At 51.2% G+C, this 25,956-nt stretch overlaps 1 protein-coding gene across 1 annotated transcript; it reads left to right on the top strand.

Annotated features, from left to right (window-relative positions):
• Nucleotides 1-367: 367 nt before the first annotated feature.
• Nucleotides 368-24,064, top strand: Bahd1 (bromo adjacent homology domain containing 1). Its single transcript, XM_047539994.1, is given in 8 exon segments — nt 368-720; nt 15,361-15,858; nt 15,861-16,802; nt 18,541-18,923; nt 19,812-19,971; nt 20,418-20,494; nt 21,377-21,477; nt 21,951-24,064. Coding segments are annotated over 7 exon segments (2,337 nt in total). The 5' UTR covers nt 368-720; nt 15,361-15,374; the 3' UTR covers nt 22,141-24,064.
• Nucleotides 24,065-25,956: the final 1,892 nt, after the last annotated feature.

The raw sequence follows: 25,956 nt of genomic DNA, 5'->3' as shown, positions 1-25,956 counted from the left end.
AGATAAGATTTCTCCCGGGGTGGGGGGCTGCAGCTGGGCGTTTGGGGTTCCAGGGTCGGGTCACCATGGGATACGGGCTCGGGCTCTGGAGACGAAGAGAAAAATCCAAGAAGCCGGCAAAGAAAATCACCCCCCCGCCACCACCCTTGGCACCGTACCCCTCCCCCCAGGCCCCACCACTCCCCGCACCGCCTCCCCCGGCCGCCTCGTGCTGCCCCCTGCGTTGGGACGACCGACCCACGGCTCTGATTGGTCGGAGACCGGGAGGGGGAGCCGAGGGCCGGATTGGCTGGCGGGGCCAGCGCAGGGCGGGGCGGCTGATTGGCGGAGCTGGCCGAGGGGCGCGCCGCTGATTGGCTGGGGACGAGGAAGCAGGAAGGAGGGCGGCGGAGGCTCCGCTCTCGGGGAGTTTGTGGGGGAACCGCGAGCGGCGTAGCGGATCCCGGAGCCCGGCCCCCGCCGCCAGCCCGTCCGGCTGCCTGCCCCGCCCGTCCGGCCTCCGCCGTCCGCCCGCCCCGGCCAGGCGCGCCCGCCCCCCCGACGGCCCCGCCCGGCCGCGGCCCCCGCTCCGCCCGCTCGGCCCCGGCCCCCAGGAGGAGGCGCTGACGCAGCAGCGTGGAGCCCGGGAATTGAGCGCCCCGGGGGGTTCCAGCCGCCGGATTCTAGCCCGGCCGGGGCCTGCGGGCGCCCAGAACCGCGCCGTCCGCGCCGCCCGTCCTGGTGAGCTAGGGGCCGGGGTCGAGGAGGGGGAAGGGGCGAGCGGGCGGGAGCGAGCGAACAAGGTAGGCGGACAAGCGAAGGGGAGAGGACCGGCCGCCCGTCAGCGCGCCCCACCGAGCGCGCCGCGCCGCCGCCCCCGCCAGCCCGGGAAGGGACGGACCGACGGACGACGCGAAGCAGGTGCGGCCGCCCGCCCTCTTGCGCCACCTCCCTCCCCTGGGTCCGGCGCCACGGTCCGCCATCGGGGAGCGCGGCGCGCCTCGAGGTGACAGCCCTGGGGGCCGCCCGCCTCGCAGGCCGGGGGCGGGGTGGGTGGTGGCCGCAGGGTGGCAGCTCGGCCGTGCGCCGGCGGCGCGGGCGTCCCGGACTGCGGAGGGCGGGAGGAGGACGCCGGTCGTTTGCTCGCCGCGGCGGAGCCGGGTTGCCTCGGTGTGCGCGGGCGGCGAGGCCCCCGCCGCGCCCCCTCCCCCATCGCGGTCCCCGAGGCAAGGGGCCGCGGCCGGGGGCGGCGCCGCGGGATCGCTCGCTCAGGGTGGGGGGCGCCCTTCCTCGCTGGTAGCTGACCGGTTATTGCCGGAGGGGGGCAGAGAATGGGGGCTCTGCCGGGAGGGGGGCGATAGTGTAGACCCGATCCGATCCGGCTGGAAGGAAGGGAGGCGCCGAAGACGGAAGGGGACCGGTTCGAACAGCGAGTGTGGGCCGCGGGAGGCCCGGCGGGGACCGCGCGGGGCGGCGGCCGAGTCCGAGGCGGGGCGGGGGGAATCGAAGTTGTCAGACCGCCTCCAAGTGACAGCGGGACCCTGTGCTCGCGGCCCAGCCTGGCCATGCCCTGCCCGCCCCGCCGCCTCTCCTCCGGGGCCGGGGGCCGGGTCAGGTCGGGCCCGAGGGGCCCGCTTGGCAGTAAAGCGCCGGACAAAGGCGGCGCCCGAGCGGGCGCAGGTAGTGGCGTCGGGGAGGGGAGCATGTCGGGGGCACCCACCCCGTGAGGCGGGCGACATGACCGGACTCTGTCCGGGGGACTGCGGGGGCCAGGGCTCCCACCTGGAGGAGCTGCGGCACTGGCTCTAGGCTCCAGCGGCTGATCTCCTCAAGGCTCTGGGAGGAGTGGGGTCGACTCGGCCAAGACGGAGGGGCTGGGGTGGGAGTGTGCGCACCGAGCGCCCTGGCCGGTGGTGACCCGGCTGGGGGACACCCAGGCGACAGTCCGATGAGACGCTCTAGAGCCTGCCAGCTATGAGGAATTTTCAGCCAGCCAAGTGTGCCTATGGGGCACACTCTATGGGCAGAGGTTTAACTCCACCTGGGATGTCTCCCAGTTGTCCATTTGTCGGCAGTTTTAAGAGCTCAGAAGCCTACTTGGATTGAGACTAGGACTGGAACTAGTGCGCCGGTGATTCCTCCACAACTGCCTTCAGCACTTTTCTTAAGCCAAGAAGGCACCCACTTAGGGAAATGAGGAGCTGAGCTTATAAATCGAGACAGAAATTTAAAGATAAAATAAAATAAGGTTTCCATTTCTTCTTTTTGCCACCTGAAAACATCCCCCCTCCCCCTCCCCGTCTTTCCACAAAAAAGGAGAAAAGGGCCTCAGAGGGACACCACAGTCCTTGGCCAGCTGGATGATACTTGGGAACCACTGACTTGAGCTGTGAGTGCCTCTAACCCCACCAGTGACCAACTAGGCTGGATCCTGTTTATTCCTTTGTGAAAATCTACTCAGAGCTCATGTGACCCCACACCTAAAGGTCTGGGAATTTGGGATTGCAATGACAGGGACACTCATGCAGTTTACAACAGGCACTTTTGCTGAGAATGTGTGTTCACAGTTGTACCTCTGTGGGACTAGTTAGGAGCTGTTCTCATCTGTGGTTGGCTGTAAGTGCACCCTGAGAAAGCTACCTGTCAGCTGTGCCAGAGCGGTAGTAGGGCATAAAGTTAATGCATGACTACCCCATCCTCCCCCAGGAGGGTCTAAACCCTAGTCTGGGCAGAGTTGATACTTGTGGGAAAGGGAGATAATACTTCATGCAGGAGACTAAAGTTTGTCCAGAGAATTTAATTGTATGTCTAAAACCCAGAGAAGGTTGGAGAATCTCAAGTCCTGTGTGCCTTCTCTGGGCTATGTCTGATTTCTTTTGGTACCAGTCAGAAAGGGTGAGCTGGTCTGGCTGCTGGAATGTGAAGGGAAGTTGCCAAAATAGAAAAATAGCATTTCTCTCATTGATGAGGCACTTACCTGGTAGGAGACTCATACTAGTCAGATCAGTGCCTAGGAGGGCTGGCTGTGGAGACTTGAGCCAGCAATGAAGTTCTCTTTTTGATATCTTATTCCTGTCCTTTCTGCATCCTGGCTGTCCTCATGTCAGGCCTTTTGTTGTCAAGGCTTCCTTTTCCCTCCTGCTTCCATTGACACTTCTAATCCAGTCTGTACCCAGCTACCAGATCTTTCTTCCTAAAGCATCCCTTTCTTATGTCACTTCATTAGCCACAAAATTTGCCATGACTCTCCTTTACCTGCAGTCTGATCCTAGACACTGTCCTTAAAACTCTTCCCTAACCGTGCCATGTACCTTTCAGTCCCTGCACCTTTGCTCCTTCATCTCCCACCCTCTTCTTTCCTCCCACTTGTCTATAGTCTTGCTCTTGCTCAGGCCAAAGTAGTCATCTGCTCAGAGGATTTTCTAACATGGTATCTTCTTGAGTGGTTTTATAGGTTGAAAGTTTAAGGACAGGAACAACATGAGTATTAAACCTTTCTGTGTATGTGTGTGAATATTCCAGTGTTTCGCACAGGATGCTGTGCACATCATTTTTGTTGAATGAATAAGTGCAGTTGGCTGCCGAATTGAGAACAGAAGGGAAACCTTCCCTCCACTTTCTCAAGAAATGTTCAATATGGAGTCCTTGGGGGGGTTTCTGATCTTTTCTGTGAAAGGAAAATAGATAGGGCATGTTTAGGGGGCTCTAGCATGGGAAATTTATCTGCTGTTTCTGGTATTTCTGCAAGTGAAGAGTCAGTCCTGTGGATTGCTCACATGACACCATATAGACATGAATTGGAAAAGATCCGTAATCCTATTTTCCTCCTACCCCAACAGACAGTTGTCTGTACTCGGCTTTGCTGTTCTTATGCAATTTTCCTTGTTGTCCATGCTAAACGAATCCATATGTTTTATCTCTTCTCAATCCGGGTGTAAATGAGAAAACACAATTTGAGAACAAAAAAGAAAAGTAATCCTGGCTCTGGCTCATGGATGGGACTTCTAGGGTTCGTTTTGTAGAAGGTGTTTTGGGGGTTATCACTGACTGGAGGCATGATCAACCCCATCTTAGACCTGTCAGAAAGGAAAGTTGTGGTCCCAGCTCTCTCAGAACTTCATTTGTGTTCACCATCAATTCTGGTGGACTATGGAGGAAATGGAAAAAAGGTCTGGTGACTTTTTTTGGTACTGGGAATTGAACCCAGAGGTACTTAACCACGGAGCTACATCCCTAGCCTTTTTAAAAAATTTTAGAGACAGGGTCTCACTGAGTTGTTGAGGCTGTCTTTGAACTTGTAGTCCTCCTGCCTCATCCTCCCAAGCTGCTAGGATTACAGGTGTGTACCACTGGGCCCAGTTGGTGACTTGTTTGAGGTTAGACAGTAAAAAAACATTTGCATTCATCCCTTTTCCCCAAATCTCCCTTTTGTGCCCCAGTTTGATGATGAACGGATCAGCATTTCCCTTCTAAGTGGGAAGCCCAACCCCTTATAGTTGCTATGACAATGCAGACCTGCTCCCTGTTAATTAAAAAACAACAACAAAAATCCTACTACTTCTCTCCCTTCTACCATAACAGGAGAAAGCCTACCTCACAAGGCCTCTCCCGTTGGGCATTCTCCTCAGCAGCTCAAGCTATTTTCTGTGTCCTTTCCTCTCTTCTTGGGGATTGTCTGAGTTTCTTCATCCTGAGCAAATTGTGCCCCTTTTGGAGGCAGCAGCTCCTGGAGCACTTCTGTCCAGAAGGAGTGAAAATTCTTGTTCAGTTATTCATTTGTAATGCCAATTAAAACCAGCAATTAAACCCTCCTCTCTTTTTTCCACTTGGGTTCGAAATAGTGCCCTCCACGCCTTCTCTTATAATCAGAGGTATGAGTTGGGGAGCATTTGCCATCCATTAAGGAAATTTCAGTAGACCTGGAAGGGATTCAACCTTGTAGCAGAAATACTTCAAATTGGAGTTCTGTGGGGATTTGCAAATTATTTATTTTCATTTCTCACCACCTCTCTGTCCCAGCATCCAAGAGGACTTACGTGTGTTCATTTTATCTATTCTTATTCCTCTTGGCCTTGCTTCAGCAACATCTGGCCTCAGCACCCTGTCTCAAGGTGAGTCATTAAGGAAAAAAAATCCTAAGGAAAAATGAATCTGTGGAGTTGAGAAGTAGCCTGGGTTGAACTAAGGCTGCCAGCTGAAGCTGCTGGGTTTATGGAGCATTATATGAACAGGCTGGACATTAAAGGGCCTTCTTTTTATGAATGGGATGTGAAGAATGTAAATAAAGCAGCATCTCTCAATGGGGAAGCATTTTCCATAAGCAGTACTACCCCTGCCCAAGTATTTATGGGAATTTGCTAGCATAGTCTGGCAAGGATCACTTCCTTTGTGAACTTGTCATTGTGCTGGGGACTTTGGAGGGACAAGGAGAGAGTGCTTTGGTTCTGAGGGCAGCCCTAGCACTCCTGCTCTGCAGGTCTCCTGCCTTGACTTGATAGGTCAGCTAAGGGCTGAAGTGCCTTTTAATGCTGAAGAAGTGGAAACTACCATGTGTAGTCAAGAGTGCACAAAGATTAGAAGCATAGATGCCTGATGTGCCTGGGGCCCACACTTCTGTAACTCCTTAGGCCTCTCCAGGACAGGGCATGGGAGGTCCTAGATGATGAAATCCTGCCTTATTTTATGGGAGGCATCTAACTGGAGTGAAATGTACTGGTTTGAATTTCAGCCCCTTTATGGTTCCCTAGCCCACCTTCTGGTACTGCCACTAATGAGCAGTAAAATGAGTAAAAGTGAGATGAGGAAGAGAGCAGCTGTAGACTGCAGACAACATACTCAGGGCCAGCCAGTTTCAGGCTCTTCATACCACCAAGTACTGTCCTGCCCTCGGGTTCCAATGGGGAGTGTGGGTGTCTTGCCCCTGGTGACTTGGTCCAAAAACAGGGGACCAAGGCCTGTGGGTTTGGATGTGCTATCACATCCAGGCCTTGGTGTTGTGTCCTGGGAGGTGCTCATCAGATTCCCTTTCCCCAGTGGAATATATCTGCAAGGATGGTTATTCACCCAGCTCAGTGTCCTGCGCACAAAAATAGCATTGTCCTTGAGATTCTCTACCAGAGTTTGTCTCGGCCTGGCTGATGTGAATTTGAAACTTATTTCTAAGGAACCATGACCAACTTACCTAATGAAAAAACAGATGACTTTTCTTAGTCAACGGTTATCACCGCCAGGTAGGGACTTGAGTCTAATTCCTCTTGCCCCAGTTCCTTTTCCAATAGGTTGGGGAGGGGAGATGTTTGATCTCCGCAGGCCTTGGGAATCAGATCCAGTGTCTTTCTACCTTTCTTCTGACCCCAAAGATCTCACAGACTCCCTGCCTCCATCCACACAACTCTTTCACTTCACTACTCCTGCAGAGAAGAGGGATGACCCACACTTAGACCCTCTCCAGCGGTAGCTACTTGACTGAAGTTTGGGGGTGACTTGGTTTGTTAATTACATTCCCTTGTGGCCATGTGGTTTAGAAGTGAATTCTTGGTTTTTAGAGGATCTTTGTAGGAATCATGAGAAAGTTATTAGAATGCTATTTAATGCCAAGGGATCCTGACAAGTGTGGTAGACTAAAGGATGGAGTCATGTTTCTACTATGGTTAGGGTTGGCTGGGCCCTCCTCAGTAGTGAGAAGTGTCCCCTGCTTTGTACCTGAAGGGACTCACAGTTTGGACAGAATGTAGAAAAGATACTAAAAATGGTGAAATGGCTACAAGAGGTGATCTTTAGGGAAAATTCAAAGTATTGGAATTAATTTGTCCCACAGAGGTAGCTAACATGCAGTGACTGTGACTCTGTACATTAAAGTGGCTGTCTAGAGTATGATGACCAGTTTTTAAGTCTTAATTGTAGTCTGGAGGAAGAGGATTTCATCTGGTGCAAGAGACATGCATAGATGCTTTGGGGAAGTTCATAGACTCATGTCTTTGGAGCCATTACTGCTTTTTAGGACGTAAAATTGGCTAAAAGCGCATGTAAGAGTTCATTGGGAACTTTGGGCCAATTTTTCTGTAGAAACAATTTTTAAAATTATGTTCCCTGGCCAGCCCACAGGTGACCTTTAAATGGAATACACCTTCAATCTCTTGCTGAAAACTCAGGAAAAATTAACAATATGTTGTAATGGCAGTAATTAAAGCAAGAGAGGCAAAAAAAAGTTGACTGTGTAAGTTATCTTGAATGTTGGTAAGCCACACAGCATCTATCCTGTGAGGCTCTAAATAGAGGCAGCAAGTAGGAGTGTGGGCTTTGGAACAGACAACTACCTGGAGGTCCCACCTCTGCCCTCCTTCACCATGGCAGTTGTGGCAAGTTCTTCTAATTCTTTGTACCTGTTTCTTCGACTTGAGGACCAGATGGTTAAAATCTATGTCACAAGGCTCTCATGAGCATGGATGAGTCTTTTTTCCCCTCTTTTGTGGTACTGGGGATTGAACCCAGGGCCTCAGCACATGCTAGGCAAACACTTTACCACTGAGCTACATCCCCAGCGTAGAGGAAATGGTGAATGCAATGTGCTGAGGGTGGTGCTGGGTACATAGCAAGTATGTGACGAGTTAGTTGTCCAGTTACAATAGACTGTTCTGCACACTTAGGGGACTTGGGGCTGATAGCACTAACTCTGGTTCTTTGCTGATGATTTCACCTTCACATGTGTAACATTGTCTAGGCACAAGTGTGCCTAGCACTATACTCACTCATTTAATGGTTTGGGATAACAAATGGAACATTTTCCTGAGTACCTGGGCAAGTTCAGAGAGAGAAAAGGATGGGAGGAAAGTTGTGCTGTGTAAATAAGAACTTTCCCAAAAGTAACCCTATTGTATTAAGGTACCCTTAATGGATTAGGTTGAAGAGGCACAGTGGACTCCTGGGATGGGGATTAAGGGACTCTTGTCCTGGACTCCAAGTAGTACCATTATTCTAGTTTAGAAATGTTACACAGCTTGAGCATCCCTGATGCAAAAATTTGAAATTCTCAGGTTGTACTCCAGTTTTAGATTTGGGAGTATTTTAGAGTTTGAATTTTCAGATTAGGGATGATCAACTGGTAAAGTCTATGCACAGGTTTAAAAAAATAACTCAGAAATCTGAAGCACTTGTATTTCTAAGGAATTCTGAACTTGGGGGCAGGAGAAGGTGGGCAGCCAGATCTTCATCCATGCAACAAGCTCTTATTAAGCCTGTGGATGGAATTTAGTGGCAAGGAGGGCAGAACTGACCGTCTTCAGTTTGCATCTTGTTGCAAGTGGTACTAGTAAATTAAGTAAGAGGTAATCATATTAGGTCAGCTCACTTTGGTGGGGTCTTCCTTGTGATTTGCTCCTGCCAGTGAAGTGTGAAGTCCTGATCTTGGATCTTGTTCCTCATGGTTGACTCATTCAGGAGGTTAGTATTCTGTTGGGAAGATCTAAGGGAGAGCCCCCATCTTGGGCTGGGCAGCCAGTTTTTCTGTTTAGGAATAAAGATAGCATTTTCAGTCTCAGCAGGCCATCTTAGAAAACTAAGCTTTTGGTTTCTGGAGTGTCCTGGTGATTGTGGTGTTTTTGTGTGTGTTTTATGGTGCTGGGGATTGAACCCAGGGCCTCACACATGCTAGGGAAGTGTTTTGCCAAAGAACTACACATCCCCAGAACTGTCCTGGTGGTTGAATCAATGCACGAATCTTTTTGCTGCTCCTGGGCAAGTTCATAGAGCAAGTTGGTGAGCTGTTGGCAGGTTTTTTTGAAGGATGGTGTATTGGTAGCATGAGGTTTCCCCCTGTTTTGCTGAGAGCATAATGCTGAACTTTAGGGTGCTCTATCCTCATTCCTTTTTTATTTCTCCCACACTATTAACTGCTCAGAGCAAATGGGTCCTGTTCCAAGTGTTGCTTCTGGGCCCAGCCTGGACAGTGTGGCATCTGGATGGAAGGGTCTGAAAGAGCCTTAGCCTGGAATTCCTGTGCCCTCAGCTTAGAATAATTCTCCATGGAGAGGAAGGATGGATTGTATAGAGGAAAATGAGGGGTGGGGAGGGGGTGGGGGGAAGGAAAGATAATAGAATGAGGCAAACATCATTACCCTATGTACATGTATGATTACACAAACGGTGTGACTTTACCTCCTGTACAACCAGAGAAATGAAAGTTGTACCCCATTTGTGTACAATGAATCAAAATAGTAATAAAAGAATAATTCTCCATGGAGGGGTGAGGCTGGGGAAAGCTGCATTTATCTGCTGCTGCAAGACTTCAGCCTTTGTCTGTTGCCCCTTCCTCTATCCTGCTGGGCTTTTGTCCCATAGTACACCTGGCTTGAGGTAGCCCCTCGGTGAACATTTGAATGAAATCCATGTACAGATGTTCCCCCTGCAAAACTCTTGATCAAGCTGTGAACCCTCCATCACAGCCTTGTCACAGTACACTGTCTTGCCCTATCTTCTATCAGCCCATGCTTCAGTTTCTCAGTTTTTTTTTTTTTTTTTTAATTAGCCCTTAGCCTAGTACATGTAGGGGAAGCAAGGAAAAGAATGGCTCGAATTGAGCACCTACTGTATACTAGGCACTCTGCACACATTCTGATTTAACTTAATCATCACAACAGTCTTGGTGTGTGGACAAGAAAACCGAGGCTCAGAATTCAAGCCCTTGACCAAGCTGAGTGGCTTCTAATCTAGTATGGGTATCACCTCTATTTGGGGGCCAGCCAGATGTTGACTGAATAGGCAAAGGTCACAAGAGGTGCTGGGTCTTGGGAATGAGTTGGGGATGCTCTGGCTTAGCTGAGCTAGTGCCTGCAGATATCGTCAACCTCATGATCATAGGAGCTGTATACTGGGAAGAGATAGGGGAAGGCAGATTGCCTGAGGTAGGAACTTAGACCTTAAAAGAAAATTCCTGAAGACTAGTTTGTATTACACATGATTACCTTCCAATTTGTCAGAGTTTCTTAAAGGGGAACACTGGTATGACTAAAATACAGTGCTCTCTCTATACTGCCCTGGCTCAGGGATCTCAGGATCAATATGTAAACCCAAGGGGTGCCCTCTTGTCTCTACATCCTCAGTCCCTCTGTAGGAAGGGTCCTGAGTCAAGAATAGGGCATTGGCAATTCATAACCCTGTGAAACAATTCTATCAACTCTGCTGTTGGTACCTTCCTAATCTTTGTTTTCTAACATACAGCGAGGGATCTATAGCCTAAGTTAGAACTCTCCCTCCCTACTGGGATCTGGTTGCCTTTATGGTGACAGGATGTGAAATATCTGTCTTTAGCTCTGGATCTTGAAGTGGAGGTTCTGGACATTTGGGTGCAACCCTGAGCCTCTGTGCCTGGTCTCTCTTGCTGGGCTGGCCAAGAGTGGACATAGACCTTGCCTTTATGAGATGGGACTGAACCTTCCCAGCATGGCTGCTCCTGCTTCTCTATGACATGTGAGGAGCAGGTCGTCTGACAGACCATAAACAGAATTGGCACCTTCGCACATTGTGGGGGTAAGCCCTGCTCCTTAGATGGTCACCAGACCTGAAGGCACTTAAAAACAAGCCTGTGCAGGCTGAGGATATAGTTTATTATTGAGAGCACTTGCGTAGCATGTGGGAGACCCTAGGTTCAATCCCTAGCCTGTGTCAAGATGAGCCAAGCCAGTTCCCTTTGATTGTATATCATGCTTCCTGTTTCTAGGATCCAGCATGGTTGCAGGGTGAATTGAGGACCTACAGCAAGTGAAGCTGAGTAGATACCAAGGAGGTGGGGCTGGTGGCCAAGGTCACTGCTTTCAGGAGCTCTGTACTGCTAAAGCTGGGCAGTTGCACTTGAAGCCTTAGTCAGATGCTGGAGCAGGCAAAAATACATATCCTTTAACCCCAAACTGGCTTTGGTCTTGCCCTTGCCCTTACTCTCTGAGGAATTCACGTTCTGAGTGGAACTGTTGTTCAGGATCTGCTCCTGCCCCTCTTCTGCGTTATAAACCAAGACCCCACCCCCCAACCCCCAATACGGGCTCTGCAAGGAAAAAAAGCAGTGTCATCATCTTACCTCTGGTTGGATACTTGGGTTTTCCTGTTGGAATAGTAGCAGAGCAAATTTCAGGTGCAGACTGGGTTTTGGGGTTTTAGTGGCACGAGGGGCTGGCTTCCCTGTTGATGCTACTCTGGGCTCCTGCTAACTCCTCCTCTCTGCTAGGCTTCTACAGTGACTCACCATCCTCACTACCATCCTGCAGGTTGGTGTGTATCCATTTTAGCTGAGGAACCTGAAGTTCAGAGAAGTGAAGTTAAGTTGATCATGAAGGGAAGAGTAAGGATTTATTTTTATGTTTGTATTTTTACCATGCTGGGGATGAATCCCAGAGCCTTGCGCGTACTAGGCAAGCACTCTACCACTGAGCCACACCTCCAGCCCCAGAGCCAGCCTTTAAATCCATATCTGCCTACCTCAGTGCTTTGGTTCTTTTGTTTTTTACTTTCAAGAGACTCAAGGGAAACCAACACCTTTACCTGGCTTTAATAAGAACAGCAGCTCCTACTGTTTTTTCCATGAAGTAATATCTACTAAAATGCCTCCCTTTGTGCTCTTACTGCTTTTCTTTTCTGATAGAAGATTCAAGAAACTCGGTACTTCTGACGAGTGTTACTCCTTTCACAGTGGGAGAGGTTATGCCAAGAGTGAACGTGGAGGAGGGTAATGCTTAACTCACCTCAGTTAGCTTCAGCTCTAATTGGAGGGAGGTATCTGCGGCAGTGCCATTCCTGGTCTCACCAAGGTGATATCTGGTCTGTTCTTACTCAAGGCCCATGAACACTCACTCTCCATTAAAAACAAAGCAGAATTTTAAGTGTGGTAGGAAAGATCCCCAGTCTTGAGACCCTGAAGATGGGGGTACCAGGTGTAGCCAAAGCTGAGTGTATAAGGGGAGAGTAGGGACCAAGGCTAAGGGCCTTGGCCTTCCCTGTGTAGCTTCTGCTTGTGGGGGGTGATCTGTGTTCTGACCTTTCCTTAGGCCTCTACCCTCATTTTCTCCTCAGCAGTGCCTTCAGACCTCTGAGTTCCCTTGTTTGAGCCTTCAGCTGGTCACACAGCTTCTTGCCCATGTTCTACCTGCACTGGTAGCAGTGGTATATGGTGCTGTGCAGCTTGAAGACAAGAAACAGGACATCTCACCTGTTCTTCCTCTGTGGGGATGACCTCTTCCAGCCCTGGACAGCTTAGGCAGTACTGGGGCCCAAACTTCACATGACACTTAACTAAACCTTATCTTGTTATAGATTTTGAAACTAGTGCACCTCAGGTGGAGATGACCTGTTTGTTGACTTCCAAGTATACTTGTGGGGATTTTGGATTCAACCTGTGGTTCTCTTGAGTTTTGGGCCTGGAGACTGACTAGCCAGCCACTGTTCTTCATAGCAGCTGTTCAGAACTTAGGACAGTCATACTGGTTTTCTCTAATGAGAGCTTGCACCATCTAAGTGAGAAGTGGTACACCCTAGGGAGTCCCTTATAGGAGCCTTCCTCAAAGGGGCCTGGATTACCTGTGCCTAGGAGGATAGGAATCCCAGAAAGGAGGAGGGCAGTGGTAGAAAATTCCTGGATGAGCTAGACGTAGTAGGGGCAGCAGGAGAGTTCATAGGACTAGAATGGGATCCGATCCTACTGCTTTCCCGGGATTATCTTCCCCCATCAAGCCCAGTTGAGCTATCCCTTACATGTTAGAGGGGCCCTGACAAGTTCAGAGCCCCTCCACCCAGCCCCACCCTCGGGAAAAGCTGCAGCTGAGATTCTCACAGGCGCATCAAAGCATGACTCACACCTGCCCTCTTCTTCCCTTTCCTGGTATTGGAGTGCATCAGAGGCAGGCAGCAGAGACCCCAGCCTCTCTTCAGGATAGTGACTCGCCTGCCCTGAGGCACCACATGAAAGTTGGGAGTTGTTTTGCAATGTGCTTTAATGGCGGGCTGTTTTCACCCATGACTACATGATGAGCATTCAGATTCAGAGGAGGCTAGCAAGAGACTCCTGTGCTTGATTTGGAAATGGGACTTGTACCCTGTGATTTAGAGGCTTCCCAGATGTCTGCCCCCTGGGTTGTCCCTCAGGGACTGGAGAATTGAATGGGAAGTTAAAGAGCAATGTTCTCTACAGGGAACACATTCTCAGGAGACAGGCTCTTGAAAATGGAATAATTTATAGTCAGGGCACTGTCTCTCCTTCCCACCTCTCCCTGCTTGGAACCTTTTGTATGCTGACAGGAAGCCTCCCAGAGACGGGACAGGTATTCCTGGACCTGGTGACCATACACCCAGCAAACTGCTGAGGAACAGGCCAGTCAGTCCTTCCCTGCTAAGAGTTCTTCCACAAGCCTGGCCTGTACTGACTCTTTCTCCCACCTACCCACTCCTTGCTCTGTACTTGGTGTCCATGTCCTCAAAGGCCACAGGCCCAAGTGACCTCAACCTTGGCTCCCAGCCATTTTTAGGCCCAGCCCCTTTGGAAATAGGACCTGTTGAAGGACTTTAGCCCCTGCTCCACTGCATTTTCTGTTCACTCAACCTCCATCTTCAGGCCCCTTGCAGGTAAGAGGCTAGACCTGGGCTTTCCTGGAAAATAAGATCTGCTGCTGCTGTTGCTTGCTTCTCACCTCTAGCACCAGGTGTCCTCTTTTGAGAAAAGGCCCACGGGTCTTAAGCAACTGGGGTGCTTTGAGAGTGAAAGGAGGCATTGCTAATAAGTGTCCTGAGCAGTCAGGGGCAGTGGTCACTCTGATAACAGGAAAGAGTCTTATTGAGTCTAGGAGATGCTGAGGATTTTTAGGAACTTGCTTTTTCTGTATCTCAGGAATGAATGAATTTTCCTCCTGTGACTCTCTTTTGCCTGGGGCCCAAACTCTGGACAGTGGCAGATCCGCACACATGGCCAGAGCAAAACCTGTGCCTCTCCTTTCCAGTTTTCCAAGTCCTTTCTCAGAGGTGAGGGTTGCCCATGCTGCTTTCAGCTGTGTTTTCTGAGTACCCTTTCTCAATTAGTTCAGCATGTCTCTGGAGAGAAGGTGCCCCCCACCATTGGCGCAAGGCCTCAGCAGTGAGGTGGGAAGGACTCGTCTCCAGACTTGGGACTTTCAGGGTTAAATCCCAGCCCAGCAGGGACTGCTCCCAGCTCTGAGTTAGTGTGAATAACAATAGCAATTGGGAGACTAAGCTGAAAAGCCCAGGCCTGCTGGGTGGGGAGGGGTCAAGGGGTGCCTAGTGAGTGGGGAGCATTGTCTGGCACCTCACTTGGCAGCCTCGGTGCTTTGGGTTGGAAAGTAGATAGGAAGTGAACAGCAGTAGTCTCTGACCACCAGCTCCCAACCCCCTGCGGTTCTGAGGGTCTGCGTTGCCTTCTTTATAAGCCCCCTCTGGGTTTTTTACTCAGAACTGGGACTCAGGCTACCCCAAGTGTATGATGTCGGGGAGTGTTTTGCCAAGCTGTGAAGTTATGGGATTATACCTGGTTGTGGGCATCTCTCTGGAGCCCTGAGATTCCACCTCCCCCATCCTGCCTGTGGTCTGACTGATTGCCTACCAAGAGGGAGAACCAAGGGACAAGGCAATCCTGCTTTGTCTCCTGTGTTAATTGTTCTCCCCAAGGAGTGTGCTGATCCTAGCCTTGATGACACTCTTCCTCTGTCAGGATTCATTTTGGGTTGCCTTTCCCTGCAATCTGAACTGAAGTGGTGTTGGCTTCTTCTAAGACTGACTGAGACCTCCCAGTTATGGGCTCCTCAAAGCCAGGCCTCACCCTTCTTCAGGCTTTTCTAGCAAGATCCAATTATGGCATTCCTAACTTATATATCAGAATCCTCAGGGGCTGGACTTGGCCTCCTTTATGCTACAACCCAGTTCCTCTCTCATCTCTTCATTGTCCCTCTCTTTATCCTCCTGTGAGTTGGGGGAGTGGCCGATAATGCTTTGGTAATACTTGAAGGAATAGGTGGGCTCCTATCCTGCAGTGAGTATCTGGTGGGAGGAGAGCATATAGAGAGGTCAGACACTTTGCCTCTGTTTCCTCCTGTCCAATGGTTCTGGGGTCTGTGGTGTATCTTGGGTTCTCCAGGGCCTTAGTTTATAGGGAACCTGGATTGAAAGTGAAGTGGAAAAACCAGTCCTTGCACAGCTGTTGTTCGCTTGTTCCACTGGACCTTTGTACACTGGAAGTGGGGGGGTGGGGCAGGTTCTAGGAAAATCCAGCCTGGAGACAGAGTAGGGGTGGGCCAGAGTTACCACAGGTGAATCTGGATGGGCTGCAGTGGGAGAGAAAGAAGGCAGGGGCAGGCCAGGGCAGGCTCCTCTCATTGCCTGCCTTATGTCCTGCAGGTTGGAGGGACTCCATGACACATACTCGAAGGAAGTCCCTTCCTGTGCTGAGTTCAGGCCCCACTGGGCACCAGGAGCCCCTGCAGATGGAAGACAACAGTATGGAACAAGGGGCTGAGGGTGCGGAGCCAGGCATGCCTGAGAGTCCTGGGCACCTCACCGGGCGCCGCAAGAACTACCCACTGCGTAAGCGCTCATTGGTTCCCGAGAAGCCCAAGGCCTGCAAAGTATTACTGACGCGCCTGGAAAATGTGGCTGGTCCACGAAGTGCAGATGAGGCTGATGATCTACCCCCTGACCTGCCCAAGCCCCCCAGCCCTGCCCCATCCAGTGAGGACACTGGTCTTGCACAACCCCGCAAGAGGCGTCTGGCCTCCCTTAATGCGGAGGCCCTCAATAACCTGCTGTTGGAGCGAGAGGACACCAGTAGCCTGGCCAATGCCCGCCGCAGTCGAGGGGGAGATCCCCACCGAAGCCGGGACCGTGATCGAGCCACTGGGCCTGGTCCTCCTCCAAGAAGCGGCCTCGGCTGGGAGATGTAGGAGAGGGAAGTCCAGACTTGTCCCCAGAGCCAGCACCAGATGAAAGTGCCCGCAGAGATGGAGATTCAGCTCCCAAGAGACTGGCTAGCTTGAATGCGGCCGCTTTCCTGAAGTTGAGCCAGGAGCGGGAGCTACCCCTTCGACCTCCTCGTGCCCATGCAGAAGCAGATGGGCGTTCCGCTGAGCCCCTGGCACCCAAGGTCCTACGACCAAAGTGGACCAAGGTCAATGGCAAAAATTATCCCAAACCCCGGCAGGGGCCCAGCTCTGGGGAGCCTGCAGCCCCACCTGGCTGGCAGGAATGCCCTGATGAGCCATGGTCATCTGCCACTCCTCGTGGGCCATCCGTCCAGCCACCTCATCAGCCCCTGAGCAAGGCTCTGGAGAGCCCCATGGGGCTGCGCTCCCACCTGCCTCTGCTGATGGGGGGTCAGGCTGCCCTGAAGCCAGAACCTGGGCGTCCAGGCGAGGAGTCACCTGCCCCCAAGCAGGAACTGCATCAGCCCTCTTTCCCTGCACCTCAGCTGTCCCCTCTGCCAATGCCTGGCAACCCTGCCGACTATAATGGCTTATGTGGAGGACCCGAGCTCACTGCACTAGGCAGCTTCTACTTGTACTGTGGCCAAGATGGACTACAGTGTGGGAGCTACTCTGCCTGCCCCATGCTCCCTGAAGGCAAGCTCTCTCCAGTGGCTGCCCCTAATGAGGGGCTTCTCTTGGCCCCTAGCTCAGTGCCCTCAGGCACCCCTTTCCAGCACCCTCCCTGGAGCTCATCTCGATACTGCTCCAGTGAGGACACTGGAGTGAATGGCTACAGCGTTTGTGGAGTGTTGCCCCTGTCTCTTACCCACATTGGCACTACCTGTGGTGGCTGCCCCTACAAAATGCCTTTTGCAGCAGGTAAGCCCTTTGGGAGATGGGATATGCTGGGCAGTCTTTTGGATATGGCATCCCAGGAGGCTGAGTGGTGGTTCCAGGCAGGGGCTTCTTTGGGTCTAACTATTACCGAGAAGGTAGAAGGCTTTGAAAAAGGAGGACTTAACTAGTCTGCCTCAAGCCTAGGAGCATTCCCACAAAAAGAACCCCATATTTAGCTCTTGTGGACTACTCCGTCCAGGCTGTTAATGGAGATATCTTGACCTGACAGATAGCATTACATTGGTGGAGGGTACAGGAGGGCCTGTCCTCCTTCCTCTTTGGGATTTCCATTATTAGACTCTTAGGTATTAAAATTAGGGTTTACCAAGTTGTTCCCAGGTCTTTTTCCCCCACCTCCCCTTGAGGAAAGCTAGAATTACTTTCTAGGAGTCCAGACCATCTTCACACTGACTGAATCCAACATTCATGGGAAAGTTAGTGGGTTCTAGGCTCAGGAGGAATTTGTGCTAGTTGTGGTAGGACAGCTTTGTCCTGGCCATACAGACCTTGAAATAGAAGAGGTGCCCAGACATGACATTACCTTGCTAGATGTGAACAGGATAGGCACACCCCAAGAACAGATGAGCACTTTCCCTGGCATGGTTGGGATATTATCAGGGCCCACCAGTGTCTGCCTTCCTAGCTAGACCCAGGTACCTTAGAGGCTCATGCCCCAGCTGATGAGATACCGCCAGACTAGTGGAGGTATTACCATCTGCCTCTCCAGACTGCCTCTCCAGTTCCTGGGTAGAAGTGAAGTGACTGGAGCCATCCTGGTCAGCCAGTCTGCCCAGCTGCTAGGGAGGTGAGGGCTGGATCTTAGAGCTCCCCCCACCACGCCCCTTCTTGCAGGGGTCTATAAAACAACTTTATAGACCACTTGGCTCTGACCAGACTGGTTGTATCAGGTTCTGGCATGAGTAGGAGTGCTAAGAAATGAAAGCAGCCTGCTTGGTCTTTTCCTTCTCTTTCATGCCATTCCCCAAATCTAGACCCTTACCCTTCACCCTAATATCAAGGCCTCCAGTAAATACCATGTACCAGCTGCCATTCTAAGTGCTTTACATATAGGAGTTCTTGTGACATATAATTGGGCACAGATTCTGGAGCCAGACTGCCTGGAGTTAAATGTTCTCCCCCACATTCTTTTCACGTGACCATGGGACAAGTTAGTAACTACTCTGTCTATTCCCTTAAATGTAAAGTGGGAGTAATAGAACCTACCATAGGATTGTTGTAAGGGTGAAATGAGCTAATACATTCATAAGAGAAACAGCCAGAAAATGCTTTATGATATTCATAACTACTGCTAACATTGCAGTGAAGGACAGAGTGACTTGCCTGAGGTCACATGACTGGTTAAGTGGCAGGTGTGGGACTCATATCCCAGCCTGTCTGACTCCAGAAATGCTGCTCCTGAGCACTGTGGAGCCCTAGAGAAGATCAAGCCAGAGCCAAGGAAGCCATTTCTACTGCCTCTCCTTCTAGCTTGAGGGGAAATAGGAATGTCTGCTGGCCAGTCTCTAAGGTCAAGAAACCCCCTTTTACTTTGATCAGTCATTCTGACAAGCACCCTGTAAAGAGCTGTGTTCCACCTGCCCACTCAGTGGTCTTTGGGGGCACACTTAAAACTAAGACAGGAGCAGGCTCCAAAAGCAGATAAGCAAGAGGGGTTACAGCTTGTCCTTACCTGCCCTGATCCACTCTCTCCTTTTTTTAGAAGGCTGCAGGTCCCTGGGCCAGCTGGAGTTTCCTCTCCCAGAAGCTGGCCACCCAGCCTCACCTGCCCACCCGCTTCTGGGATGCCCTGTGCCCAGTGTGCCACCTGCAGCAGAGCCTGTTCCCCATCTTCAGACACCCACATCGGAGCCCCAAACTGTAGCCCGTGCGTGCCCTCAAAGCGCCAAGCCTCCTAGTGGTTCCAAGTCAGGTCTGCGCACAGGTTCTGGTTGCAGGCACACTGTGAGGAGCAAGGCTGCCCGCAGGCCCAGCCACCCAAAGCAGCCTCGTGCCCAGCGCCCACGCCCTCGCCGCCGCCGCCGCCGCCGCACTAATGGCTGGGTGCCTGTTGGGGCTGCCTGTGAAAAAGCTGTCTATGTCTTGGTGAGTGTCAAGTCTTAGCTGATGGGGAAGGAGAGGGTGACAGTGGGGACACAAGACCTGCAGTGAGTTGGTGACAAGGGGCTCCAGTTCACTTGCACCTCAGGAACCAATCATGCTACCCTGCCCATTTCCCCAGCCTTTACCAATCCTGCATCACATGCCTTGGGGAGACTGGGGGATGCAGTCAGGCATACCAGTAGTTGGTGCAGCCACCTGAGTATCTTTACCTCTCTTCCCTGCTTACTTTGTTCCTTCTGTCCTGAACAGTAAGATGGAAGATTTTCTGGAGATTTTTGGGATAAGTGTGTAAAGGGGTAATTGGGATGGTCAGGGGAAATTGGTGATACAAGAACATTTGAGATAGTGTAAAGAATGTCAACTAAAATATATTGGGCAGTTGTTAAATTTGATACCGGAATGGAGCTAAGTATTTTGTATGTGTTATTCTCTTTAATCCTCACCACTACCCTATGTGGTGTAACTTCATGGTCCTCTAATTATCTCCATTTTATAGATGAGGAAATGTAGCCTTAGCATTTTGCCCATAGCACCATCACTTAAAATGATGGTTAAGGGTCCAATTCAGACTGTGCCATGCTGAGGGTCTTGCAGAAAGACCCAACTGTCAGAGGCAGGGTGGTCTAAACACGGCCCCGAAGACTTCAGGCCACTTTCCCACCCCTGTCCGTTGTCCCTTCTGCTCTCTAGGCATGCTAATTCTCTACTCCCTTTCTGTCCCTGAAAGCCAACTCAGAGAGAAGCACTCAGTGTGTAAACATGGTTTGACTACCCTATGGAAATTGTAGAGAGGATGTCATTCTCTTCCTCCTGTCTTTACTCTCAAGTGTTGCCCTGAAAGCCTGTTTGTGTCATTGGTTTGTTGCCTAGGATGAGCCGGAACCAGCCATCCGAAAGAGCTATCAGGCGGTAGAACGGCATGGAGAGACAATCCGGGTCCGGGACACTGTCCTCCTCAAGTCAGGCCCAAGAAAGACATCTACACCTTATGTGGCCAAGATCTCTGCCCTCTGGGAGAACCCGGAGTCAGGTACCCCTCAGGCTAGGGACCCTGCCTTTACCAGGACTGTAGGTACCCAGTCAGCCCCTGCCTAGAGTTTGGCCTGGCAGAAGTCTCTTCCATTCCTGGCATAGAGACTGACTTCATTTAGCTGGGGTCTATCTGCTGCCGAGGCTGCAGCAGTCTTGTGACATGGGTTGGATCAGTGTATTAAATTGGCCAGTCACCAGAGCCTGGACACCTGTCTCCCTGCCTCACCTGTCAGTGCCTTCTCCCCCTTCTCCTTCCATGCCCAACAGCATTCCAGGCCACTGAATGCTTGGCCTTGGGGGTGGAGGGGGGGGCTGGTGGAGCCTGAAGGATTGGACCAGGCGTTAAGGTTGGACAAGCCTCTAGGGCAGGCAGTCAGCCTTTCTGCCTATTCAAGTAATCAGGATTACTAGCTCCAGCCATGACCTCTCCTGTTGTTCCCCCAGGAGAACTGATGATGAGCCTTCTGTGGTATTACAGACCTGAGCACTTACAGGGAGGTCGCAGCCCCAGCATGCACGAGGTGAGCTGACTGGCAGGGTTGGGGATGGTGAGGTTGAGGCAGAGTGAGAGGTTGTGATACCATTAAGACATAGTTTGGGAAGACCAGCTATGAACAAGCAAGAGTCTGGGCTTACCACTTCGGATTCTAGAGAACCTGGGGAAGGACCTGGGGTTTTTAAGCCTCTTCCCAACACTGCTATAATTCATGATTCAGGGGAATAACAGAAAGGGAGTTCTTTAAGGGAAAGGGGTGCCAAAATGGGAGCAGGTGAATGGGTCCTGGTAACAGGAAAAGTGAGGTGGAGCTGCACACCATCCCTAGTATTGCCTGCATTGTGAGAAAGAGGAGAGGCAAGACTCTTCCCAGCACTGCCTCCATCTCCACAAAACTGTCTGTGAAGAGAGGTGATTTGAAGCAGGGAGTTTGTACAAGCTCACCTTTATTTCCTTTCCCTTTGCAGGATGCTTAACCACTGAGCCACATTCATAGCCTTATCTATTTTTTAAGATAGGGTCTTACTAAGTTGCTTAGTAAGTTGTTGAGGCTGGCCTTGAACTTCCATTCCTCCTTGCAGGAATTTTTTATCAAACTGAAAAGATGGGGACCAATTCCACTTGCCTCTCTGGGCATGGGATGAGTGGTCAGGGATCAAGATGTCAGTGATAGGGGCTGGAGCAGATACCTGGCTATTCCTGAGTAGAATGAAACTTAGAAGGAATACAGGAGGAATGCCTAGGGGTGGTAGGCAAGGCACATTTAGACTGAATATCCAGGGAAGCCCCCTGCCTTGCTGGAGTTTGTTCAGGTCAGCAGTCCTAGCAGAGTGGTAATGCCAGCCTTGCTCCTAAAGTTAGGTGCTTTCCAACCTTGGTAACCAACCTCCTCCTGTCTCTCCTTGAGCCTTTGCAGAATGAAGTTTTTGCATCGCGACATCAGGACCAGAACAGTGTAGCCTGCATTGAAGAGAAGTGCTATGTGCTGACCTTTGCTGAGTACTGCAGGTGGGTGGTGCCCTGTACCCTCTGGTTGGTCTCTCCCTTCAGACTTCTCAGGGCAATTTGAGTAGCCAGATGGGATCCCCAAGGAGATTGCATTCTGTTCTGAGCCCACCCTCACTTACTGGGCCTGATCTCCCAGAACTTTCTTCCTTAGAACCCACCTCCACCACCTGATTTTTTTGGAGGAAATAAAAATTCTTGCCCCACTGAGATAAAATGATTGGAGCAGAGGTGTGGAGTGTCAGCACTGCTCTTAAAGAAAATCTACAATTGGCAGGAGATTGGGAGGGAAGCCCTGACAGGTTTGGCTCCCCAGAAGTAAAGAAGACGAACCGGCAGTGGCAAAATGGGTGGAGGCAGCACCACCCCTTGACAGGCAGGAAAGGCCTATCCTGGCTCTCTGGGCAGGGAGGGGAAGGAATTGGTCTCCTGTGAAGGTGACTGTGGTAAAGACAGCAAATGGTCTATAACTGCAGATTCTGTGCCATGGCCAAGCGACGAGGCGAGGGCCTCCCCAGCCGAAAGACAGCACTGGTGCCCCCGTCTGCAGACTACTCCACCCCACCACACCGCACAGTGCCGGAGGACACGGACCCTGAGCTGGTGTTCCTTTGCCGCCATGTCTATGACTTCCGTCATGGCCGCATCCTCAAGAACCCCCAGTAGCCTCCTTGTGCCCATACTGGGGCTGCCCATGGGCAAGTGGGGCTCAGGGCAGGGAGCACTGCTTGAAGCACAGCACTTGGTTAAGGGGATACAGGGGCCTCTGATTGATTCTCTTTGGGCGGGGGAGGGCAGGGGCCCCTGTGGGTTCTGGGCCCCATGGGAGGGAAGGGGAGGCCAGGGTATAAGAAAAGCATCAGAGCCCTCATCTTGGCCCAGGTACCTATCTATGGTCCCTTGGGTGGAGACTCACAAAAGGAGCAGTCTTCCCTGAGACCAGACCAAACCTGAGGGACCTGGGCCAAATAGGGGTTGGGGCAAGGAGAAGGTGGAATGTCCTTTGGAAACCAGGCCCAGCAGGCCCTTCTGTAGCCTCCCCTGGGCCCTCCAAGGGGGAGCAGGAGCCAGCTTTACCTCACCCACTGTGACCCGCTTCTTCCCTATCAGCCTGGGACCAGGCTCTCCCAGATTCTAGCATGGCTCTGAGCTTGTTCTTTTGAGGCATAAAGAGCCAGAGTCTGGCTTTCAGAGCATTGACTTCCTCTTCTTGGACTTGGGGCCTTTCCCTGGCTTTTCTCCTTTGCCCCTGCAGTAGCCACTGGTGCTGGGACAAGCTAACCCAGCCCTTGCATTCATGGATGTGGTCCACTTGTGGGAGTCATCCTCCTGTCCCTCTCCCTTGAGGCCACCCAGTAGGTCTGGCTTCCCAGAAAGTTAACTGATCAATGTGGCTTGTCATGTCTGGGAGGGCAGATGGGTCCTGGGAGAGGGTTGGGGGCAGGGGGCAAGAAAAATTGCTACCTGATTTGTTGAAGATTTTTCCTCTTGCCTTATACTTGGAGGTTCTGGGAAACCTCTTGCAGAACTTCACACATGACTCTTCAAGCCACACCCACCTGAAATCAAACCAAAGGAGTGCTGTGGCTCCCCTTGCCCTGCCACCCCTTTACCCTAGTCTTTTTGTAGATTGCACTAATTTACATCCCAGCGAGAATCAACACTGTATCAGTCCACAGACCTGCTGAGCTGCAGCCACTCACCCTAGGAATTAAGCACCTGCATTTTTAGTTTGTTCCTATTGCCCAGAGGCCCTGTTCTCACTCATGCTGCTCTCTAGAGTAGATTGATTAGGAGGCTCGGCTCCCTGTTGTCTTTTCCTGGACTCGGCCAGACTGTGGCACTGGGCTCTCTTTGAGGGGGCTGGAGGCCCAGTTACTTAATATTTGTACCAAAGAGGAGCACGGTGGGGAAAGGGAATGAGGTGCAGTGTGGCTTGGGCCTGGTGCTGGCAACCTACTGGCTGAGCACTTCCATGAGGGCAAGGAAGGTAGCCCCAGGTCCTTTCCCAGGAAAGGACAGACACAGGCCCAGCAAGCTGAGAAGGTAGCACTGGGGGAGGACAGATGTTGACAGGTGCTGCAGGGGGAGGTGGAAGTGAATTCTGAGGGCACCCTTGGCAACCCCTGGGGGCCCTCTCCTGATCTTAGAAGACAGGTTGCTCCTGACTGGTCATTGGGCTGGGTGTGGCCTGGAGGCTTCAGAGGTGAATTTTTGCTTGGGAAGCTGATCCCAAACCTGAAGGGAAGGGACTTGGGTCTCCTTATATTGAATAAGCTGTTTGGAGGAAGGTGTTGGTCTAGGAAGGTGGGGTAGTAAAAGAGGTTGGCAGAGTGGCAGCGGGGACCCTGGAGAGCCAGCCTTGGAGTCTGCCCATTCCCAGGGTGCTGCCAAGGAGCCCAGCCTCACCTATAGGAGAGGAGATCAGGGCCCCTCCTCCCAAAAGGCAGGGTCTGCTGCCCAAAACTTAAATGCTTTTGAAATCTCTTAGATGTGGAAATATTTTTTCGAACCTGAAAATGCAGCTGGTAGAATTTCAATGGAAACATAATCCATGTAAAATATATTTTAGTTGATATTTTGTAAAATGCACTTTTTGTGTGTGTCGATCCTGGTTTCCCAGATCTGTATTTCAGTGTTTACAAGGGAGGTGGGGACATTTCCTCACCTCCCTTTTGACAGAGATTAGAAGTACTTCTTTAAGAAAAAAATAAATAAATTTGAGAAATTGTATTGATTTAGAAAAGGATAATTTCCTGTGTGTCCTGTCATTTTTTGGTGGGTAAATATGGAGGGACTCACTATTCTTATTTTGGGAGCCCTGCTTAATTACCCTTTGCAGCATGTATGCTCACTGAGGCTAGTAAGCAAGAAGGGCAGGAAATTAGGGGGTAGAGAGATGTGGAGAGGAGACAGGAATAGGAACTTGAAGTTGACTTCTTGACTCATGGTCTGTGTGAAATCCTTGGGTAACCAACCCTTACCTGGCCAATGACATGGGAGCTGTTCATCACCTTGGGTGACTGGCTAGCAGAAACCGACCTAGGACCTCAGTGTCTTGCAGCCAGCATGACTTGCTTGCTGAGGGAATAAAGGCCACATTATGGGTCCAAGGGTTTGTGACTTGTTGGACCCCTGATTCAGCCCAGTCACTGCCCTGATGCCTTAGTGTTGGCTCAAGGTGGGGCAGTTGTAGTACTGTGGGGATTCCTGGTTGGCAGAGGCTGTCCAACCCTGGATCTCTCTTAAAGGTTATTAGTGGCATGGATACCACTATGGACTGGCTGCAGCACTACCATCAGTATGCTGCCCACAAGAGTCCCTTGAGATGGGTGTTAGCCTATCCTCATTTTACAGGCAGGAAACTGGTGCAGAGATAAGCACCTTGCCCAAAGACTCCCCCCAGAGTAAATAAGACTGCTTCACTGACTGCTAAAGCAGAAAACTGCCCTCTAAACACAGAAGTCAGCACGTGCAGCCAAACTGACAAAGACTCTTTAAAGGCCTTTTTTCTCCTAGTATAAAAGATGTACTTATTTGGGGGGGGGGGGGGGGGCCGGATTGATTGCAGTAGAAAATAATCCTACCACCAGAATTCTATACCTTTAATGCCATTGGAAACCAGAAGCAGGGTGGTAAAGACTTAAAGGTGACCAGAGGGTGCACCCCAGCATTCAGACTGGTGGGTAGGGAGTCTGCTCTAGGCTTCTCAGACCTTCCCTTCACTTGTTGAATTCTTGCTCTTCTGGCTCTCACGTTGCTAGGATTGAGTGGCTCTCCATGCGCTCTCTAGTTCTCCTTCAGAACCCCCTCATCCAACTGACCAATGGTAGCTTCATTCCTCTGTGCTCCGTCTTCTGTGCCTTTTCCATCAACACCCCACTGCCTTGCCCCTACAGCCTGTCCTCAGGTCAGCTCCTAACCCCTCCCACCCAGTCCATGTTGTGTTCCATTAATCTCTGAAGGCTCATAATTTAGGAATTAAGGTTTTAGAATAAGACCAACTTGGTTGAGTCTCAACTTCCCTGAGCCTGTTTGTTACTTTTGCTATACAAGAGAATGCCCATGTACCCACCTGCCAGGCTGGCTGTGACAACTAGAGATAATGAATACAATGCACTTAGCCGGCACTTGCCTCACTACACCTGGGCTGTAATTGTATTACTACAGGACCTTGCTGGTGCCCCATAGGTAGGATAGTCAAGTGGGCATATTTAATTTCCCAATTCAGATCGGGACAGGCTGGCTACTGACATCCACTGCACTCCAGGATCTGTCTCTAATCCACAGGACTAGCCTGGTGCCATTAAGCTGCTTGCTGTTTCCCTCCTTCTCTGTGCCCTCCAGCTCACGGTTCAGATCATACTGTACTGGTCATACTAGGGATCCAGGGGCATCAATTAGTCATTAGCCTCTGCCCAGAGTATCCCAGTTATCCCCCTGCTTCAAACTTGAAGGAGGGGTTCATTCCAGTCATTTTAG

The sequence above is a fragment of the Sciurus carolinensis genome, chromosome 2 (genome assembly GCF_902686445.1).
Source record: "Sciurus carolinensis chromosome 2, mSciCar1.2, whole genome shotgun sequence".
Lineage (NCBI taxonomy): Eukaryota > Metazoa > Chordata > Mammalia > Rodentia > Sciuridae > Sciurus > Sciurus carolinensis.
Note: the sequence above shows the minus strand (reverse complement) of the source record. Positions and strands in the feature narration are given on the sequence as shown.